Below are 21817 nucleotides of genomic sequence, written 5' to 3'. Positions count from 1 at the left end.
TTTAATTTTGATTGGATTTTATGGGTCTGTTTTGAAAACACTCTTGATAGAACACAGAAAAGAAAATAGAGAAAAGAAAACCTGTGTTACAGTGCTACATTCCTGAAGTGGTGGAAATAAAATCACAAGCTTACTTGTATTTTATTTTTTTTCTGTCTTTTGCAGGTGTTAGGCCTTTTGCTTGTCCTCACTGTGACAAGAAGTTTAGAACATCAGGCCACCGGAAAACTCATATTGCTTCACATTTTAAACATACAGAACTAAGAAAGCTGCGACATCAACGCAAACCCGCAAAAGTTCGAGTAGGAAAGACGAGTGTTCCAGTACCAGACATTCCTTTGCAAGAGCCCATCCTCATAACTGACTTAGGTACAGAGCAAGTAAATCCATTGTCTGTTGAAGTTTGGTTTTCACTGGAAAACAGAGGTCACAGTTTCATCAAGCAAGCACATTCAGAGCTTACCCAGATGTAATTTTAAATAAGTCATCAGAAATAATCAGGCTTCAGGAAAGTGCCATACTTTATAGTTTGCGTGCACGAGAATTAATAACAGGCTTCTTTTATTTACAGAGAAATTGTATAATCTTTACCACAAAAAAAGTCTGCATTTTCACATTACCAGGGAATTTAATTTAACCATTGTACGACTATTAGTATAGAAAAGATGATAGGCAGTTCATGACCTAGATTCTTCTTAAGGTGATCATGTTTATTCAAAATGCATTCATTAATGAGTCAATGTGTTACGTGATTTTAGAATATTTGTTGTAACTATGACTGCCTCTAAATGGTAATACTTCAGACAAGGGCAGAATAATTGTGGAACATGCTCTAGAGAATTCATAGTTACTTTATTTCTGTTGTAAAGTAATTGTTACAACAGTACATAAAACCACAGTTTGGAAGGAGAGTTGTACAGGGCAACCATGGTGATATATATTATTGTCCCATAGAGGTCAGTACAGTGGGCAAGATGTTTATTCCTCATTACTCTTTTATTTGCCACCCTGATAGAATAGAATGGAATAGGAATTAGAATAGGAAATTAGAATAGAATAGAATAGAATAGAATAGAATAGAATAGAATAGAATAGAATAGAATAGAATAGAATAGAATAGAATAGAATAGAATAGAATAGAATAGAAATAGAATACGATAGACCAGACCAGGTTGGAAAAGACCTTTGAGATCATCAAGTCCAACCTATCATCCAACACTATCTAATCAACTAAACCATGGCACCAAGCACCCCATCCAGTCTCTTCCTAACCACCTCCAGTGATGGTGACCAAACCCCTCTCCTGTATGGTGTAGTCATCCTTCTGTAGTAAAATATTACATTAGCCTAAAATCATCTTTGTCATGCTTTAAAAAATTCTTTTACTGCTTCCAATAATTATTGTATGCAAGAACAGTGGTTATTTTGGTATCATATACAAGAAGATTACATTTTCAGAGTAGCAGTAAAACTTAGCAGAGAGCTTGAGATACTCAGATCACACAGTATTTCTTTCTTGAATAAACCCTGGAAACAATTACAGTCCTATTTCTTGATTTTAAGAAAAAAAAACCACTTCAATTAAGATCTGTGCAGTGAAATTCCAGCTTTTGGAGAAGAGAATGTTAATGAAAAAGAAATATTATAGAAGTTGTTTCCTACAGGTACTGATAACATTTGAACTCTACTGACATTGATGTGTCCAATGTAAAAATAAGAAGCTTCACTTTTTGTCTAGATGATGTTGTATTTATTCAGCTCACTGGTGGTATTTCCACTGTTCCCCAGATCATCTTACTTTCCTTTAGTGGTGTCAAGAAAGTAGTGTTGTTGCTCTGTACTAGCATTAATCTTTTAGCAGCATGTAAAAGACTATAAGTTGATACTTTTTTAAAGGCACAATATGTCTAAATTACTCTAAAAGTCTATTCAAAGACTGCTAATTGTTCTCTACCTGTTACATTTATTTCATTTTATTGCATTAGTTTATGGTGCTTATTGACTTGGAAATGCAAAAGATTATTGTGGTGGGCTTTTTTTGCTTGTGTGTACAGTTGGTCCAAAGATGGAACTGATGGGAGGAAAAATACATTTTCACAGAATGTTCCCACTTCTGCTGACTTGCTGTATTCACTGTAGAGCCACCTTTAACTGTTGTAACATATTGAGAAATGTTTAATTTATCTGAGTTCAATAGAATGAGTTTTATTAGGAATTTCTGTTGTTTCTGTTCTGTATGTTACTAGGAATTTCGGCAGTGCTTCTGCAGACAAGAACCACTACATCTTGGTACATGTTCCCCAATTAGTCAGCTATCATTCACTCTCAGTTAATTGAATTATTCTGCTTTTCTATGATGTCTTAGAGAGTGTGATTTGGAAGACTTGTGTCATCTCCTGTACACTACTACTGATTATCATCATAGAAGAATGGCAGAAGGAGTTTAGAAACTAGGGCTATGGTTTTGGTTTTGGTGGTTGGTTGTTTTGGTTTGGACTTTTCTGGTTTTTGTTTGGTTGGGTTTTTTTAAGAGAATATCTTTTTACTAGAGCAGCTGAGTGAGTTAGGGAAGATGCAGGAAGTTAAGGCATATATTTATAAATATGCATCAACTTTTTTCCAAGCCTGAAACAGATAAACTTGTTATTGTTGCTATTTCTTCTCAAAATTGAGGGAATTCCCTCCCTGTGTCTTCTGCTCTTTTCAATTATGTTTGGAAGTCAGTAGAAACCCTTCAGGCTTTCCTTTCTGAATATGAACCACAGCATGCTAGATGAAACAGTCTGAAGAACAAAAAAACAGCATAAAAAGCTTTTGTGGTGAATGTTTAAGAACATAAAGGGATCTTCTGCATATTTGTTGAAACTTTGCATCACTCCTTCACCCTTGTATATTAGTACTGTGATGAGTCCTTCAGAATTCACAGATGTGCCCAGTGAGGATGAGTTTGTTTACTGGAGAACTCTGCCACTGTTGTTGTTCTGGCAGGGTTTAGGATGATGGCTGTCTTTTGATTGCTTCTGAGACAGCATACTCTTGCATTAGTCTTTGGGGATACAACAGCAGGAACTTTCAACTCATTTTGCAAAATGTTACTTAGTTGCCTTCAGACATCAGCATATAAAGAGCTTTTGTTTAAATAAGTTGGTTTGAAGTTGGTTTTGGAGGTACACAGAGAACTAGGAAGACTGACTGGTTAGCCAGAGTGGATGATGTGCGAGTAACAGCAATTTTTACTGGCCTTTTAAAATGCTTTTGAAGACAAATTTTATACTTTTCACAAAAAGCTTATTAAGTATTTGTCAAATTATAGTGTAGATCTGGGGTACATTGCTTAAATATCATTTTGTTGAAGTGGAGGTTGGGAGAGCAAAATATTTCAGTGGCAGTGAAATTTGTAACTGTCAAGTCTGTTTAAAGTTAATGCTTGTTTGGGATGTATGTGAGACTTAATGATATGAACTTATGGATAAAAAGTTACCACTCTTTAGAGTGATACCATGTACAGTGTATTGTCTAGAATGTAAAACAGATGCACTTTAAATGCTGAAAACATGCTCGTTTTCTTTATATTCTTGCATGCTAAAAGTGCAGTCACTTTTGGGTGGGTTTTGTTGGGTTTTGGGGTGGGGTTTCTTCGTTTGTTTGTTGGTGGTGGGTTTTTTAACTTGTTCTTCAGATTACTGGAACTCTGGAAAAACTTTTCCAATTTTCCCTTTTTCTCTGTGTGTTTATGTGCAGGTCTTATCCAGCCAATCCCAAGGAATAGCCAGGTCTTCCAAAATTATTTTAACAGTAATTTTGTGAATGATGCAGACAGACCTTACAAATGTTATTATTGCCATCGAGCCTATAAAAAATCTTGTCATCTTAAACAGCACATCAGGTAAAATAATTGCAAAGAAGGAAATGTGTGTGATGATAAACATATGGAAAAGCTTAAAATTCATATAATATTCACTGAAAAGACTTGTTTTACTGTCTCTTTAGTAAAGCAGTGAGGATTGATTTTTCTGGTGAAGTTGGAGGAGACTTTGGACTAATTCATACCTGTGTGCAGTCTTAGCAATATAGTTGCTTGTGTTTAATGTGCAGCTTAGCTTGTTAATACTTAGACTCTTTTTTCATTACCTATGTATAGAAAATAGCAATGCATGTGAATTCTTATTGTAGCTTTATAATTGCATACTGCATCTGCTTTGTGTGGAACTCCTATTTATTGAGAAGGAAAACAGCTTTCATTCTGTGTGCTGTTTGTGTACTAAACCTAAAAGAGTTTAAGCTTACATTATAAGCAAGTAAACTTGCTTGAAGATCATTTTGTTCCTTGAAGTTCAGTTCAAGTTCCATATAGTGGGTGCTTATTTCAACCACAAGGTCATGGGGTCACGGGCAAGCTTAGATTGGAGAGGAACCAGCAGAGGTAACTAATCTAATGTTGTTTTCAGTAGAAATGGTATCTTCAAAGCTACATTAGGTTGCAGATTTAAAGGCAGTGATCTTTGACATTTAGTTGAGTTATCAAACATTGCTCACTGATTTACAAACTATAAATAACTGGAGAAGAAAAGATGAAAAGAACCACCAAATATGATTGCTAGGATCTAAGGAAGAGTGACACTCTGCTTGTTACTGCAGTGTAAGCTCTGTACTGTTTTCTCACTTCCTTCAAATCGTTGTGAGTTCCTCATGTTCTTCTAACAAATGATGTTCTGTTTTGTAATACCTACATTTCTCACTGTCTTTTGTAGATACAATCAAGCTGGGTTGATTTTAATCAAAATAATTTTAGCATAGCATTGCTGATTTGCATTATTACCTCCTTCACTGAAACAGATTTTCATAATTTCTTACTTATCTCTGAAAGAGAGGAACATTTGTAGTAGGGCTATTTCCAATACAGCAGTAACTCTGAATAGTGTGTTGGACTCTTCCAGAGGGGTTTGGATGCCCTACCACTGATTTCCATAGATGTATATCTATGTATCTTTGTATATATGTAATCTTTGTATCTGTCACGCTTCATTTTTTATAGCATTTGGTTGTCATAGACTTCCAAGTCTACTATAATAATTTCTTAACATTCACATTACCTTCCTTCTAGCTCTTAATCCTGGGATGCTGCAGTCATAACACTTAAAATTCATTTTGCATTCTGTTCCATTCCCTAACCTGGCTTTCAGTCCGTTTCATATCTCAATGTACTCCTACAGGGAATCTCCTCAAGCACCTCTGGAAGCAAGGATATAGTGAGTGGGACATATTGATAGGATTGGTGAGAGTTTCCCACTTCAGTGCAGTCCAAAAGACTAGTTGTACTGTGCCTTACTCAGGGAGTATTCAGGATGGACGCAGTTCTGACCCCCAAAGTTTCATATGAAATATAGTACTAGTATATAATATGAGAACTGTATATTTTTCTCTAAACTTCTGTGGACATTGTTTTAGCTGAATTGAGGAAAACACATGTGAATGATGATATACTAGTCTGAAGAATTAGTAAAGTATCTGGCATGAAAAAATTCAACCCAAATCTTTTAATTGAGGCAAAGTGTGATCAGTATAGGAAATGGGACCATAGAATGCAGTTAAAACTTTCAGACAGCATTGCTTTTAGTCCTGCGAGTGATGCAGGTTGTTTATAATTTATTAAAGCTTTAATTTCTGGATTTTTGTAATTGTAGCTTCTTCCATCCATACAGAGTCACCTTAGTTTGGTTTATTTTGCCCATTTGAAAACTTAGTCTTTTAATAACTTTGTAAATCAAACGGTTAAATGATCCGTAACTTCTGCTTTCTCTTTAAAAAGGTCACATACTGGTGAAAAGCCGTTTAAGTGCTCTCAGTGTGGAAGAGGTTTTGTGTCAGCTGGAGTTCTGAAAGCACATATTAGAACACACACTGGATTGAAAGCTTTTAAGTGTCTTATATGCAACGGGGCCTTCACTACTGGTGGTAGCCTTAGGCGACATATGGGGATCCATAACGACCTTCGACCATATATGTGTCCATACTGTCAGAAAACATTCAAAACATCATTGAACTGTAAAAAGCACATGAAGACTCATAGGTATGTTTGCAATTTTTTACATGAATCCTTGAATGTGTGCTTCAGGAAGGGGGTTGGACTAGATGATGTCCAGAGGTCCATTCCAGACCTCACCATTTATTTCTGTTTAAGGAGTGAGACCGGCTCTCTAACCCTTCTCAAAGGAGTTACAGAAAGCACTCCACCACCAGATCGGATAGAATTGGAACGTTTAAATGGAAATACTACTCACAACTGCATACTGCAGTGCAAAGCATATAAAATACACAAGTCCATAATACACATTACATACCAAGAAAAACCTCCCCAGCCTTGCCTTAGTACCCAGACCTAAGTGCTCTTTTCTCCCCCACCGTGCCTTCCTCCATTAGGCCCAAACAGGCCAAAGATTGTGTAGGAAAAATTACCCAGGCCGCTCAAGGATGTAGAGAGTCCCGAAAATCCTCCCCCATGCCAGATAAGAACTCGCACCTTCCCAGGAGGAGAGAGAAGGGAGAAAAGAGCCAGGGCTAGCTTATAAAGAGGTGGTTGAATTATGGGATAGGATAATGATTTTACACTTTCTGGTCCATCCCTGGACTTTTCTGGTCCTCAACTCTGTGGTTCTTAGAGGCATCCTGCCTCAAACCATAACACCATTCTATGCTTCTGTATTTCAGTGGACCTTCCTTACAGCTGATTGGAAAGGTAGCTTTGCTCTGTAAGAAATGCTGAGAATTGATTAAGGATGTGTATGGGTAGCAAACACTTTGGTAGTTTTGAAAACAGGTTAAATTATGGTGTATAATGAAAATAAAAATCTGTTGGTGTAGGTAGGATAACTGTTTAAATGAAGCCTTTAAAAAACCGCTTACCTTTCCTTTGCAGATATGAACTTGCACAGCAACTTCAGCAGCATCAGCAATCTGCTTCAATAGATGATTCTACAGTAGATCAGCAGAGCATTCATGTTTCTACACAGATGCAAGTGGAGATTGAAAGTGATGAACTCCAGCAGTCAGAAGCTGTTGCAACAGATCAGCAGGCAATTCTAGAGTTAGACCAGCAACCAGTAGTAGGCACAGAAGAAACAGCACTAGAACAACAGCTGGCTGATCAGCCTTTAGAGCAAGATGAGGGTGAGTATTTCAAATGAAGTTGTATTAAAATTGCTGAACAGATATACCAGACAATAATACTCTGTGCACAAAGCTTTACCACATCATCTCTATAGCACTGCTATAGAGTCTGCTTAAGAAGTAATGCCTGTGTTTTGAGATGGGACTAAACTATTCTGTTACTGATGGTGGAACAACATATTTTGGTTTTGTGTATTTTCATGGTATAGTTAATTATTGGGTTTGTGTATTTTCATGGTATAATTAATTAGCAAGTACTACAGAGGAATACAAACAAAGCCTACAATAAGCAAAGATTTACAGACCTATTCAGCCAGTATATTTTTATTTATTTTTAACACAGTAAAAATTCAAATTACTGTAAAATGTAAAGTTTTGGGAACAGCTGAATTGTCCATTTTTTTGGCATCATCTTTTTTTTGGCATTCCTCTTTTTTCTTTCTCACTTCTTTTTCCCCCCTCTTCTTTTTTTCCCCCTCTCAGATCGATTTGTGACATCCCAGCATGCTTTACAGGAAAATATCACTCAGTTTGAACAACAAGCTATAACGCAGCAGTCATTTGATCAACAGGGGTTATCACAAGGTTAGTCATAAATAAAGATTTTTTAAGTGATTTTTACAAACGGAGCATCCACAAGCCAAGTAACTGTGATATGGGGAACTTGCAAAACCCTTTTCTTAAATTACTCTTGTGAAATTATATTTAGTAGAATATTTTGAGTACTTAAATAGATTTTACTTTTATCAGGCAATGTTTATAGGCAGGCATTTCCTATTTTTTCCTTTATTGTGTTTGAAATTGCTGTGGCAGTAGACAGTTTGCACACCTTTCCCCCTAATTTCCCGTGGTTATACTCTGAGAGATCAGAAACCTGGCCTAAGGTTTGACTGAGTAGAAGTAGAGATTTGTTGTGGGGAAAGACAGTACAAAGTATAATCACATAGAAACCACACTTTCCTTTTGTGTTTTATAAAGGTATATAAGTAACCAACTAAGAGATTGCAAACTTTTGGAAACTTAATTTTTCCCTGAGAAACACACATAAGGCTTTTATACTGTGCATAGAATGAAGAAACAATTGCGTTCCTTCAATTTTCACTGCTGGATTTCTTGAATTGTTGTAAAACTTGATGTAAAACTACTAGTTTTGTTTTGGGTTTGGGAGGGTGCGAACACAAAGTACCGAGATGTGTTCAAGGGCTGCTTTGTTTGTTTGGGTTGGGAAACATACTTCAGTGGATGATCTCTTCCTCCTTGGTTCTGATTCTAGCAAGTAGCTTCTTATTTATGTAACTGGTAGTCAGTAACTAATACTCCATCTGCTTATACTTCTCAATTCTTAATTTCATTCGCTGTTTAATCATCTAGTGCTTTGTGTAAGACTGTGCTGAAACTGTGGAGAGATAGTACAATTCTGTTGCTGATTACAGTTCTCTAGGTTGTGTTGCTTTGTATCTAACTGAAAAACAATTTAGCCTCTTCCTGAAACAGTTCCTGTTAAAACCATGTGGATTATTTTCTTCAGTTACTTTTTACAGTTTTCCAAATGAACGCAAAGACACTACAGAAAAAAAAAATGCAGCCTTTCACTCTGTGTTGCTCTCAAGAGTGGTGCTGGGGTTTGTTTGTATTTTTATGGCTCCTTTGAACTTGAAAATCCAATACAAGAATGATATTTAAGCATATTTAGAAATCAGTTTCTACATATGTCTGTCTTCATTAACTATTGAATACTGAGCAATTTCTTGGAGAGGAGAGAGACTCTTAACACATCTCACAGAACATTTTTTGCATCACCAGAAGTCTAGACCGATCATCGGTGCATTCTAAGATTGGTACAGAAATCAGAACGTTTGTGATGTGGAGTATTTTTTAAGTCTCATTTGTTTAAGATGTCTCCTATTCTACTTGGAATCTCATCCACAGATTCCCAACTCTTTGAAGTTTCCTTGAAGATCTTGGAGCCCTTCAAATTTTTTGAATTTCAGGTAGGTAAGCATTTGCGCGGATGCATGCGTTAAATTGGTCGACCCTCTCCCTATGTCTGCATCTGTGCTTCATGCTCCTAATTTCTTTTTCTGATAAGCTAGGCAGAGCATTCAAACTTAAACCACTATGTCTTTTTTTATCCTTGATGTTTATAGGCTGTATTGTTAAAATCATTTGGCTCAGTGTTTATTAATAAAAACGATGTAGGAATTGGAAAAAAAAAAAAAATCTTCAGGCAGTTTTCTATTTTTCTTTTTTCCAAGGAAAAAAAAGAAATTCTTTGACTCTCAAACAAATGAGGCTGATCTCTAGGTCTGCAAAGACCTGTCAGAGTTTTGTTTGTCCTTTCAAGTTTGTTTGTAATACTTTTATAGAATTCTGGTTTAGTCAGATTTTCTTCTTGATTATGTTCACGCTTCTAAAGAAGTGCAGATCTTAGGAAGCTGCTGCTGTGTGATGATCAATTATTTAGTTGAGCTTGATTTGAAGGCTAAGAAAAAGGACTTCAGTGTTCTTTGTAGTTTGTATGTTCAGGCGTCTTCATTTAAAGCCTTTTTAATGAGGTCAGAACAGCCAAATGGATCTTTTATCAGAAAACGCCTTTGGACTACTGAATATCTGCCGTCACCCAATGTGTTTTCATATAGATTGTCACTTTTTTGTTCCTTTTAAAGACTACCCATCAGCATTGTTGAATGTTAGTAATTTAATTAGTGGTGGCAGAGTGATCTTGAAAAACTACAAGAAGTCCAAATAGTGTTTACTCTGTAGCCCGTACAAACATGCCTTTGCCCACTAGACTGCTATTTTGCTTTCTTAAGAGGTCGATCTGCAATCTCAGGACTTGGAATTCCAATTTTTTCACAAATTATTTACAATGATTCCAGTCAATGCTGTTCAGATGGTTCCAAAAATTGCCTAGGAAGCAAAGCTGCAGAACATGTTAGTCACTGACCCCCACTGAGATGCACTTGTGCATGAGGATAAGTTTGTAGTGTTAGAATTCAAGTGATCTGTCAGTAACGATGACAAGTTTTGTCTAAATTAAAACCCTCTTATTTGCTGTGGACTACCATGTTTCTCATTCTCACGTGCAGGGCACATCTTTCTACTAGCAAACTGATTTTTCAGAGTATTTAATTATTTTTTTTTCTGTATGTTTCTTTTATGTAGAAGAGAATAGGCTGGGTGATGTCTTAAAGCCAAAACCCCCAAGCAATACAAATGATTTTGTACTGAACTAACACAAAGTCCATTTCCAAGTTCAGTAGACTTCATTGTAAGAGGCTGCTTTTATTATACAGAGCTCAAGATGCTCTCTGTTCTTTGCAGATTAAGCAAAAGCTTCTGGAGACAATTATGAAAACTAGACGAGGCTCTGAAATTTGTTTCTCCCTCTCCCAGACTGAATGTCTAGGGGTTTGGGGGGTTTGGTTTTTTAATTTTTAAAATTTTGAGTGGAAATTGAGCTTCTTAGTAGTTATTGAGCAAAATGGATATGCATCATGTATATTCTTTTTACAACATTGAATTGTATTTATTCCAGAACTACTTCCTGAAGTAGTATTTCTTTCTTCAGTTTGTCCCAAAATACTTTTAAATTCAGAACTTTTCTTCCTGAGCATTTTGTTTCATAATCCTGGGAGACTTCTCAGGATGTCAATAGCTGCATTTTTATCAACACCTTGAAATTAAACAGGTTGTGTGGTAGTGAGAAAGTTCAATTCTCCCCCCACACACAAACCACAGCTAACTCAGTTGGAGAAGCAAATGGAAAAGGCTGTATTTTTACAAGCAGAATGGAATGCAATGAGTATATACAAAATATACAGTATTTACAGTATATACAAAAATATACAGGAAAGAACGTAACACAGAAACTCCCTCCTGATGGAGCAGGGTTCCCTGCAAAACTCCTTTTCCCCCTTCCTCCCTTTTCCCCAAAACGGATTAAAGAGAGAAAATGGATATTAAGGGTAATTCTGTTAGTTCAAAGCAGTTGTTAGGGGAAAGAAAAAGTTAGTTTTCTTATCTCAGGAGTCCAAGGTCAGTACCACCAAGAACAGAACAGAAAGAAGACAGCTGCACAGACTGAACTCCAAATAAAATCCTTAAAGTTACATTCCTACTGATCTAACAATGAAGTTCATTTAGAATTATCTTTGTTTTAGTTTTTACACCAAAACATTCAGCTAGAGAATTCTGTAGCTGTCTTTTCTTAAAGGCACAGCCTAAAACTGTCATACATGGTATAGTAAACTCTTTTTCTCCTTCTCAGCTACTAAAAATTACTTGCTGATTTAAAAAAAAAAAAACAACAGGGTATCTGTTTCTTTTACATTTAATAGTGATATGAGTTTTGCAGGGCATGGAAGTGGCATCATTTTCTTCAGTCTTTTGAGGCTTGTTTTCTGTGTTCTTACGAAGTGTTATGAGAATTGTGGTTTAGGCCCCGTCCCTGGGGGTGTTTAAGACCAGGCTGGATGAGACTCTGTCCAGCCTGATCTAGTGTGGGGTGTCCCTGCCTATGGCAGGAGGGTTGGAACTAGATGATCCTTGTGGTCCCTTCCAACCCTGAATGATACTATGATACTATGAATATCATTTTTCTGTAGAGGTGCTTTTAAAAGCGTATTTGAAAATAGAAATTACCATCCCTCTTACCACCATAAAGCTTTTCATTACTGTTCCTTTTTGTCATTTCACTTGGTAGTTCAAGGAAAGAAAATAATGTGCAGATCACAGCATAAGGTTTAGTGCTGAGTTACAACCTGACTTAGTTATGTCCTCAAGATTTGTTTACATTTGTTAGTTTTCAATCTGTGGTGTAAGAAATTAGAATACAAGTAGGGTTTTTTCCTCCTATTGGTGTCAGTATTCTTCTGCTATGAAAATTGTCTTTTGGGAACATTTCTACTTTAGACATCCCAGTTTTTGATACACTGTAATCCAAAACATTCTTTAAGCATTGCTTTTTTCGCCTTTGATGCTGTGATTATCTGATACGGGTTTGTTTCTACCCTGTTTTCATAATCTTCATCCTTTATGTCCACTAAAGGCAAACTGCATAGAAATAGTAAAATTGCTGCCAGTACCTTAACCATGGATACTTGTGCTATCATTTCTTCCCTCATAACACTGATTTATTTATATTTTTTTAATATCAGTAGCATTAGGGCTTAGAGGGGTTGATAAAAAGGGCATTCTCTACTGGCATTAAAAAATCCCTACAAACTGAGCTGTATTTCATTGGCTCTGAATCATTGATACTACCATTTCATCCATTCATATAGAAAAGGAGGTGATTAAGATCTGATATTTCAGAACAACAAAACCAAATAAAAAAATCAGGTCTTTATACTGGAAATGTGAATAAAAATGTTTATTTTTCTTACTTTGCAGTTTGCCTTTGAGAGGCTCTACTTTACTATTATCTAAAGAGTGGGAATATGTGGAGGAGATCCAAAGTAGGAGAAAATGGGGTTACTTTGTCAGAAACTGGAGTTCTCCTATTGGGTCATCTCCTCCACTCACCCGCCGTCCTCCCCACTGAGCTTTGCATCCTTGTGATCGGCTTCCAGTGTAGTTAAGGGAGTGTGGTACCAACGTGGATAAAGGGAGATGGGTCAACCTGTTTGACACATGCATGCTTACATACAAGAAATTCAAAATTTCAATGGCTCTAAGGTAATTGTGACAGTCCGAAGAAACTTCAAACAGTATTTTTTCTGTGGAGGAGATTTTCCAATAGAAATCCAGCTAATGGTAAGTAACCCTATTATGCATATTATGTAGGTGCCAGAAACATTGGTGTATTTTGACACTCAAGACTTAAAAGTATAAAATTAGTATTACTGTATGGTAATACTGCTTAATCTCTTTTTGAAGGTAGCCTTCGAACAAGCGTGGTGTTATTCAAAGTCCAATTCAGTGTGTTTTCCAGATTTGTGACTCTCTAATTTCTGGCAGGTTTTACAGTCAATGACAGCTACAATCAACAGACTCAATTTCCAGCTGTACAGCAGCTGCAGGATTCAAGCACACTTGAATCTCAGGCTCTTTCAACGAGTTACCACCCACCAGCCCTTCAGGTTCCAAATGCAGACACTATTAATGTAGTAAGTACTACTGGGAGGCCAAATTCATTGTTCCGTGTTCAGCAGTGGGTTTCTTTGAACTAATTTCTTGGTGATTAGATAAACTGAGAAGTCAGAAAAGTTTTGTGGTTTGTTTTCTATCTTGCTTATGTTTAACAACTGGAAAATAGAAGGACAGATGGAAGACTGATGACCCAGATACCTGTTTCTCAAAAGACTTGTATGTTTTGATATTCTAGCCTTAAGAAAGGATATAATGCTGTAAAGTTAGATCATAAGTCTAAAACTAGGGGAAGGACCTAATGATAGAGTTTTACAGTACTGCATTATATCCTGTCCTAATTTTTTTAATTTCTATGGATATAGATATGATCAAGCAATAAAAATAAGATTACAAATGTATAGCAAACATTCATGGAACATGCATACTGCAGTCTATGCTATTCTTTCATGGTTCTCATCTGGTTAAATTTGTGAAAGACCTTGATTGCTAAAAAAATAGTTTAAATGTAACCTTTTATGAGAGTACCAGTACCTAGCCTGAAGACTGTCTGTAGTAGTATGCTTACCATGTTGGCCTGCATGATTTACTATCTCTTCATGCTTGTTTACAAAAGAAAAATGTCAGTCAGAGAACTGAGGTAGATTTCAGGATCTGGAAGAGTTTGAGTGATTTCAGCCTGCAGGCCTTGGAGTTTTCTTCTCTTCAAATCTTAAAACATACTGTCATTCTTGAGGATAATTCTTTGGTATTTTATGCTGAAAAACTATTGAAGACTATGTCAGCAGATTCAACTCAACCCATGACATTCTGTCAGCACTGCAGTGCATTTTACTACTCACTATGAGAGTCATACTGTTTAAAATGGCTGCTTTAGTGTTAAATTTAGCCCCTCGAAGACCAGATTTGAGGTGTGTTTTTGTCTAGATTCACAGGCAAGTTAAGTTCACTGTGTTGCCTGTTCATTCCAGTTTAGCAGGTGCTCATTTTGTTGCTTGCCTTCTCACTATGAAAACAAGGAATTGTTCTGCACTCTAAATTTCTTGTAAAAAATTTATGAAAGCGTAAATTTGATTACATGTGGTGACTCTAAGTGCAGTACATTTTTTTTCCTATTTATGTGGCTTTTCAGTATTGTGTTACTAAAATTTGAGGCTTTAATTTCTAGACTACTCGCTTGATACAAGATCAGCCATCACAAGAAGAGCTTGAATTGCATACGCAACGGCCTCATTTTCTTGAGGATAACGAAGATCAAAGCAGGCGTTCATACAGGTTTGTTATACTTTTAAGTACTGTCACATAATTCCCTGAATCTTTTATGGCTAGTAATTATATGCAACTAATGAAAACAATTTTCTTCTAATAGATGTGAGTATTGCAACAAGGGTTTTAAGAAATCCAGCCATTTGAAACAGCACGTACGATCGCATACCGGTGAGAAACCTTATAAATGCCAGCTCTGTGGCCGTGGCTTTGTTTCCTCAGGAGTTCTTAAGTCACATGAGAAGACTCATACAGGTAACAAAGTAAACCAGCTCTTCATTAGCTTAAATCGCTTTGGGTTTTGTAAATGTCCTGTATAAGTAAACTTAAACAAATGGCATGCTACTTATTTGTTTCTGTTACTTTAAGGAGTTAAAGCATTCAGCTGTAGCATTTGCAATACCTCCTTCACAACTAATGGCAGCCTTACCAGGCACATGGCAACTCACATGAGCATGAAGCCTTACAAGTGCCCATTCTGTGATGAAAGCTTTCGAACCACTGTTCACTGCAAAAAACATATGAAAAAACATCAGGCAGTCTCCTCAGCTGTAGCAGCAGCTACAGAAACAGGAGGGGGAGGTAAAATATTTAATTTTTACTCTTAAAGTCCTTATTACATTAGCAGTACAGATGTTTCAGTGGATTGCATGAGTGATCTAGCAATAGTGTTATAAATTAGCCTTCCAGCATGGATGATGTCTAATGTCCAAAACCATTGAAATTGTTCTATTACCCAGTTATTTGAAATCAGTTTACCCAGAGTCTGTCCAGTGTATCCAAGGTATTGTATGTTATGTAGTTATTTTGGTGGCTCAATATAGTTTCATCCTGGATTACTTACCTGTATTAATTATTGTAAAAATAAGAATTATACATCCAGCTTAATTTAAAAGAAAATACAGACATGAGTAGTTAGACCTCTGAAAGAAGTTGAAGTCCAAGCATGTAAAGATGGCCATGTATTTAGTAGTTAAACCCTTCTGTTTTGGTCATTTTGTCTGACAGATTAAACAGATGTGTGCCTTTTTTCCTTTTTTTTTTTAATTGTTTTAACAGTTGCATGTGTTGAAGAGGATGATGAGAATGCTGAAAGGACTTCTAGAAAATCTCGACCTGGTGTCATAACTTTTACAGAAGAAGAAACAGCAGAACTGGCAAAGATTAGGCCCCGAGAAAGTGCCACGGTCTCAGAAAAAGTTCTTGTCCAGTCTGCTGCAGAGAAAGACAGAATTAGCGAGATCAAAGATAAGCAAGCAGAACTGGAAGCAGAGCCCAAATATGCCAACTGTTGTAGTTATTGCCCCAAAAGCTTTAAAAAACCCAGTGATTTAGTCAGGTAAGGAATGGAAAACTCTCATTTTCGGTTTTCTGAATTGTTTAGCAGCAGTTTCATAAGACTGTTTTATGTTTAAGCTGAAGTTTTGATTCCTGTTTATGTACATTTTTCTTTTTCAGGACAATGAAACATGTCCTGAAATTAAAAAAATGGGTCAAAATGTTTTTTTTTATTCTGAGTATGCCTATACTAGTCTTTTAATTTTTTAATTGCTTATTGCTTATTCCTTATTGCTGTCTACAACTACCTTAAGGGAGGTTGTAGACAGGCAGAGGTTGGTCTCTTCTCCCAGGCAACCAGCACCAGAACAAGAGGACACAGTCTCAGGCTGTGCCAGGGGAGGTTTAGGCTGGGGGTTAGGAGGAAGTTTTACACAGAGAGAGTGATTGCCCATTGGAATGGGCTGCCTGAAGAGGTGGTAGAGTCACCATCACTGGGGGTGTTCAGGAGGAGATTTGATAGGGTGCTTGGTTGCATGGTTTAGTTGATTGGGTGGTGTTGGATGATGGGGTTGGACACGATGATCTTGAAGGTCTCTTCCAACCTGGTTTATTCTATTCTAATATTTCTTTTTCCACATCATTAAAATAATTATTGTGAACTTTCAGAATAGATTACTCTTTCACATAGAAAAACATGTAAAAATCAACTTATATAGATATTCAATTCTAAAATTAGTGAGATATAAAATAACTATTGCTACAAACTCGCATGAAAGTAGCAATTCAGGCATACATGTTCTCTGGAATTATTAGGCATGTTCGTATCCATACCGGAGAGAAGCCATACAAGTGTGAAGAATGTGGAAAGAGTTTCACTGTAAAATCCACCCTGGATTGTCATGTTAAAACGCACACAGGTCAGTTGGATTCTGAATGTTTGTGTGTAGAAACTGGTTACTTCCTTGGCAAGCTGCTTTAACTGATTTTTTTTCAAGGAGCGTTGTGTTTCACTATGATCTGGGAAATGGCACTGTGAATGGCAGGGCTAGGTGAAATTTGGTACTTGTGGCATCATCGTTACAGACTTCCACATTAGTAGCCCTATAGTCAGTCTCAGCTCACAGAAAAACTGTGTCTGTATGTATCTATAGTGTTTTAATTTTGAAGCTGCTGTCACATTTCAGTGCTAAATGATTTTCCTGAGCAAGAAGGTCCAGTTGGAGGATTTCATAAAATTAAATTGGATCAAAAAAAATATTTGTAAACATTACTGCTTGTGCTCCTAAATAGATTGAAGAATAAAAACACAAAAAAATTAAGCATTCAGCCATTTGAATCACACAATTGCATATAAACCTGATTTCTGTAGTGTTCAGTTTTTGCAGTAGTGTCTTTGTATTCCTGAGAGAAGCTTGATTTTATTAGTAGCATTTTTAATCTCTAGTTTGCATAAATAGACCCAAAAAAAACCAAACCTCTTTAAATCCTTTATGTTTGGTTCTTAGAACTTCTATAATAAGCCAAATCTTAAACTAAGTAATGTCTAAAACTGGCCATAGTTTTGTTAAGGTGCACTGTAAGTTTATTCTGGGGTTTTGGGTATTCTCTGGGGGAGGGTTTATGTGCGATTTTTTTAGGTTTGGGTTTGGGTTTTGTTTGTTTGTGTCCTTTGCTAATTTTCGTTTGGTTTGGGTTGGTGGTGGTTTTTTTGGATTGTGGTTTTGGGGTTGTTTGTTTTGTTTTGTTTTGTTTTGTTTTGTTTTGTTGTGGGGTTTGGGGTTTGTTTTGGTCTTTTTTTTTTGTTGTGGTTTGGTTTTAAAAGCCAAAAAGGGCAGAAAGCTTTTAATGCTGTAGTGTATAATTATTTTCTTCATGGAAACTCCCATTTGTGGAGTGTTTGTACTTGCTGCTGTTGTTCAGTAACACTCATGTGTGCTACACCAAATCTCTGGGTAGAAGAGTATCTTGTCTCAGATAGCAGCATACACTAAGGTTAATGAAAAGAACAATGCAAGGATTTAATACTAGTCAGTATGTAGGTAAAAAATGAAACAGGAGTATAAAGCTGCTGGAATTTTACAGGAATTTATGATAGGACAAGGGGCAAGGGGTGCAAGCTGGCATGTAGGAGGTTCCATATGAACATAAGGAAAAACTTTTTTCACTGTGAGCATGACAGAGCCCTAGAACAGGCTGCCCAAAAAGGTTGTGGAGTCCACTTCACTGGAGACATTCAAAATGCACCTGAATGCATTCCTGTGTGACCTGCTCTAGGTGATCCTACTCTGACAGAAAGGTTGGACTAGATGATCTTTCAAGGTCTTTTCCAACCCCTAACATTCTGTGTTTCTGTGAATGTCTGGGAATCCAAATGCTGAGGAGGTTGAGATGAAACTTTTAATTTTCCAGTTGTATGAGGTGTTTAGTTGAAACAACTTGATTAGTTAGGAAGGTGAGGTGATGAGGAAGAGCCAAGTGTCACCAAATAGGATTCTGCATGAAAGCTTTAGTAGCATATCATGTTTTAGCAATAAGAAAAAAGTAAGATAGCCTTTTACTGAGATCCTAAATCCACTTGAAAATCAGCTAAAATTGTAAAGAAAAAAGCTAGTTAGTTCAAATTCATTCTGTTTAAATTAGTTTAGAATCTGTGGGGTTTTTTAAATTTTTGATGCAGTGCTATGGATTTTTAGAGCTTTTATCACTTATCTTTCTGCTTTTAAACATTTTCAGGCCAGAAGCTCTTCAGTTGTCATGTATGCAGTAATTCTTTTTCTACAAAAGGGAGTCTGAAAGTCCACATGCGTCTGCATACAGGAGCAAAGCCCTTCAAATGTCCACACTGTGATCTACGGTTTCGTACTTCAGGGCGCAGGAAAACCCACATACAGTGTCATTATAAACCAGAGACAAAGAAAGTTAGAAAGCCTGTCACTCGTACTGCACCTGAAGGGCTACAACCAGTCAGTCTTCTTAATTCATCCTCAACAGACCCTAATGTTTTCATCATGAATAACTCCGTTTTGACGAGTCAGTTCGATCAAAACTTACTTCAACAAGGACTTGTGGGCCAGGCTATCCTGCCTGCTTCAGTGTCAGGTAAAAATTGATGACTTTGGTGGTGGTGTTGAGGTCAAGTACTGAACTTTGCTTTCTGTTAGAGTTCAGAAAATTGTGCCAAACGCTACACAGGTAAGAGTCATATTGAGTTCATGATTTGGTGCATGGTGGTGACCAATAGAAACTGATTTATTGTAAGGATGAAGGGAAAAATATATGCAGTTCAGTTCTGCTGTGGTGTTACACTCCAGAAAGGAAGGAAGGGGGCCTACAGGAAGGCTGAGGAAGGACTTCTCAGGATCTCAGGTAGTGATAGGACTAGGGGGAATGGAATGAAGCTGGAGGTGGGGAGATTCAGGCTAGATGTGAGGAGGAGGTTCTTCACCATGAGAGTGGTGAAACCCTGGAATGGGTTGTCCAGGGAGGTGGGCGAGGCCCCGTCCCTGGAGGTGTTTAAGACCAGGCTGGATGAGGCTCTGGCCAGCCTGATCTAGTGTGGGGTGTCCCTGCCCATGCCAGGGGGTTTGGACCTAGATGATCCTTGTGGTCCCTTCCAACCCTGAATGATACTATGATGATACTATGAAATGAACCTAACAGGCAGCTAGAGTATTAGTTTGGTAATCTGTTTGGTAATATTCTGTGGCTTTTTCTTTAAATGGAGAGAAGCGAACCAGTTATTTTGTAAGTTTTCAATTCCATAAGATTCATTTTGTATTCAGCTATAGATCACAGAGAAAAAAAAAACTTCTTCTGCACTAGTTTACATGAATAATGTGTGTTTGCTCTGCTGTACCTGTGCAGTTAATAGTCTGAAATAAAAAGAAAAGAAAAACACCCCCACAAAACCCCAAAATAATTTAGTGATGTCAAAACCTACTGGTGTAGGCTTGTATGTTGAATAAATAAATGCCAAGGATATGAAGACTTACCAATTGACAATGACCACAGCTGCATTAGCACATTAAATCTGCCACAAACCATTCTTTGCCTCTGAGGCCAGCTGTCATAGTGTACCCACACACTTCATGTTGCAACAACCTTTTGAGAATGATCCTTGATAATTTCTACATTGCTCTTATGAATTGTTTCCTTAAGTGCTAGCTGGCCTCAGGCAGAGTGTGGACGAGGGGCCATTTGGACAAGGGACCATTTTAAGAGTAGAATAGTATTCAAGTGTCTGGAAATGTTCCCTGGTACTATCTTGGCCTGTCTGTCAATTGTGAAAGTGAAGTCTGTGCTACCTTGGCACTTTTTTCAGTACGTGTGTATGATTTTCAAGGTGTGTCCACAAATTCACTGTAATATATCAGTCTCATATTTAACCCTAGCCATTCCAATTTATCTGATTTCACATTAATTGTTACCCAAAACAAGATAGTGGTAAATGTTATTTGATACTGGAAGATACTGGTAAATGTTATCTGACAGGCACAGTTAGTGAGATGCTAGTGATCAAAAGCTTGGATTTTTCAGTGAATGCAATGAGGAGGAGTCCTTAGCATGTTTATATGTCCTAGAAAGAGACAGGAACCTTCTTAAATTGAGATTAGTGATGTGGATTTTGGCCAGAGTAGGCATTTCTTGGTACATTGTAAAGAAGATTTATTGTACTAAAGGATTTTGGAGAGGGAAAGATAGGTCAGTGTTTTTGAAGCATCAACTGAAGGAAGCTGTTTGATCGTATGGAAGCTGTTGGGAGAACAAGCTATGTCAAACACAAGGTGGCTTTTTCCTTGTGTTGTCTCAAGACTTTCTTTAGAGTCTGTTCTACTTTTGAAATTAGGAACTTCCTAAATTAAAAATATTTGGGGTGTCAAATGCTGATTTACCTTTATTTCCATCTATGTGAGTACATAGGATGAGCTTTGATAACTTCTTAAACAGTGTTTGTGCAAAAACGTGGCAGTAGCGTGTGTGTGTGCGCGCACGTGCGTGTGTGTTCAGGGCATACACAGCATGTGGGAGTGCCGCTTATATGTAAGGGCATCACACTCTCCAAGGAAATGCCTACCAAATTTCTCACCCTGGAGTGGGAACTGTTCTGTAATATGCTGGCTACTAGTGATTAAATGATTAACAGTCCTTAAGGTACAGAGAACTTAGGAAGCCTTAAGATAGACAGTCACCTACATGGAAATACTTTTCTCAGCATAAAGAAATGTTTGTGTATGTCTAGCTTTTGTATGTGTTTAACTTTTAAAATAAGCAAGCTGAAAGAGGCAGTCAGTAATGTTAAGAAGAAAACCATTATAATATAACTGTTTTCTTTGGTAGCTGGAGGTGACTTAACTGTGTCCTTGACAGATGGTAGCTTGGCCACTCTTGAAGGAATACAGTTACAACTTGCTGCTAATTTGGTTGGACAAAATGTTCAAATTTCCGGAATAGACGCCACCAGTATTAACAACATAACTTTACAGGTAGGTTGCTCACAGTTTCTTGCTTCTAATCTTGTAGAGTTGCTGTGAGGGCTGAAGGAAATGTAAAAAGTATACATAATTCTTAGAAGAGTTCCCTTGAGTGGGGCACACAGGAATACCGTGCTGCATCAGTTGTATGACATCAGAAACTGCACTGTGGGGATTTATTCTGGTTTGGTTTCTTTGATTTTTAATTTTTCACATATTTTTACCCCTCTGAATGCATTTTATTTCCTTTTATAACTATATTTTGGCTTTTCATTTCAAAAGCATTTTAGGGTTCCCTCCCAACCCCTCAAAAGGCACCCACTCCGGCCCCCCCCCCCTCCCCCCCCGAAACAAAAAAACCCAAATTATTGCACAGAATGGTTTTTTTTTTTGCTATCATATGACACCTGTGCTATTTGCAAAGTTGTTATTATTTGGATTCACAATTTAAATTCCTCTTGAGCTTGTAAAATGAATGACAGAAAAAGATTACATTATAAAGTTTTGTATTTGAAATGACATGAAAGAATGAGTTCAGGTAC

General features: G+C 37.1%; 1 protein-coding gene across 3 annotated transcripts in view; it reads left to right on the top strand.

Moving 5' to 3' along the window:
* ZNF236 (zinc finger protein 236) overlaps positions 1 to 21817 on the top strand; it is an 82921-nt gene that overhangs the window by 41944 nt on the left and 19160 nt on the right. Inside the window, exons 12-24 of one of the 3 annotated variants that reach the window (XM_068147547.1) lie at positions 166 to 369; positions 3742 to 3886; positions 5810 to 6070; positions 6917 to 7167; positions 7651 to 7752; positions 13129 to 13277; positions 14426 to 14532; positions 14627 to 14778; positions 14893 to 15105; positions 15583 to 15862; positions 16618 to 16721; positions 18538 to 18903; positions 21172 to 21287. In XM_068147547.1, coding sequence (XP_068003648.1) covers positions 166 to 369; positions 3742 to 3886; positions 5810 to 6070; positions 6917 to 7167; positions 7651 to 7752; positions 13129 to 13277; positions 14426 to 14532; positions 14627 to 14778; positions 14893 to 15105; positions 15583 to 15862; positions 16618 to 16721; positions 18538 to 18903; positions 21172 to 21287 — 2450 coding nt within the window. Of the gene's footprint in view, positions 1 to 165; positions 370 to 3741; positions 3887 to 5809; positions 6071 to 6916; positions 7168 to 7650; positions 7753 to 13128; positions 13278 to 14425; positions 14533 to 14626; positions 14779 to 14892; positions 15106 to 15582; positions 15863 to 16617; positions 16722 to 18537; positions 18904 to 21141; positions 21288 to 21817 lie in introns of all 3 variants that reach the window. The other 2 variants (XM_068147546.1, XM_068147548.1) reach the window with 2 other exon arrangements.

This window comes from Melanerpes formicivorus, unplaced genomic scaffold (genome assembly GCF_026170545.1).
Source record: "Melanerpes formicivorus ecotype bairdi unplaced genomic scaffold, bMelFor1.0.p_v2 SCAF_15, whole genome shotgun sequence".
Taxonomy (NCBI): Eukaryota; Metazoa; Chordata; class Aves; order Piciformes; family Picidae; genus Melanerpes; species Melanerpes formicivorus.
The sequence above is the reverse complement of the archived record's forward strand: the minus strand, read 5'-3'. Positions and strand labels throughout refer to the sequence as shown.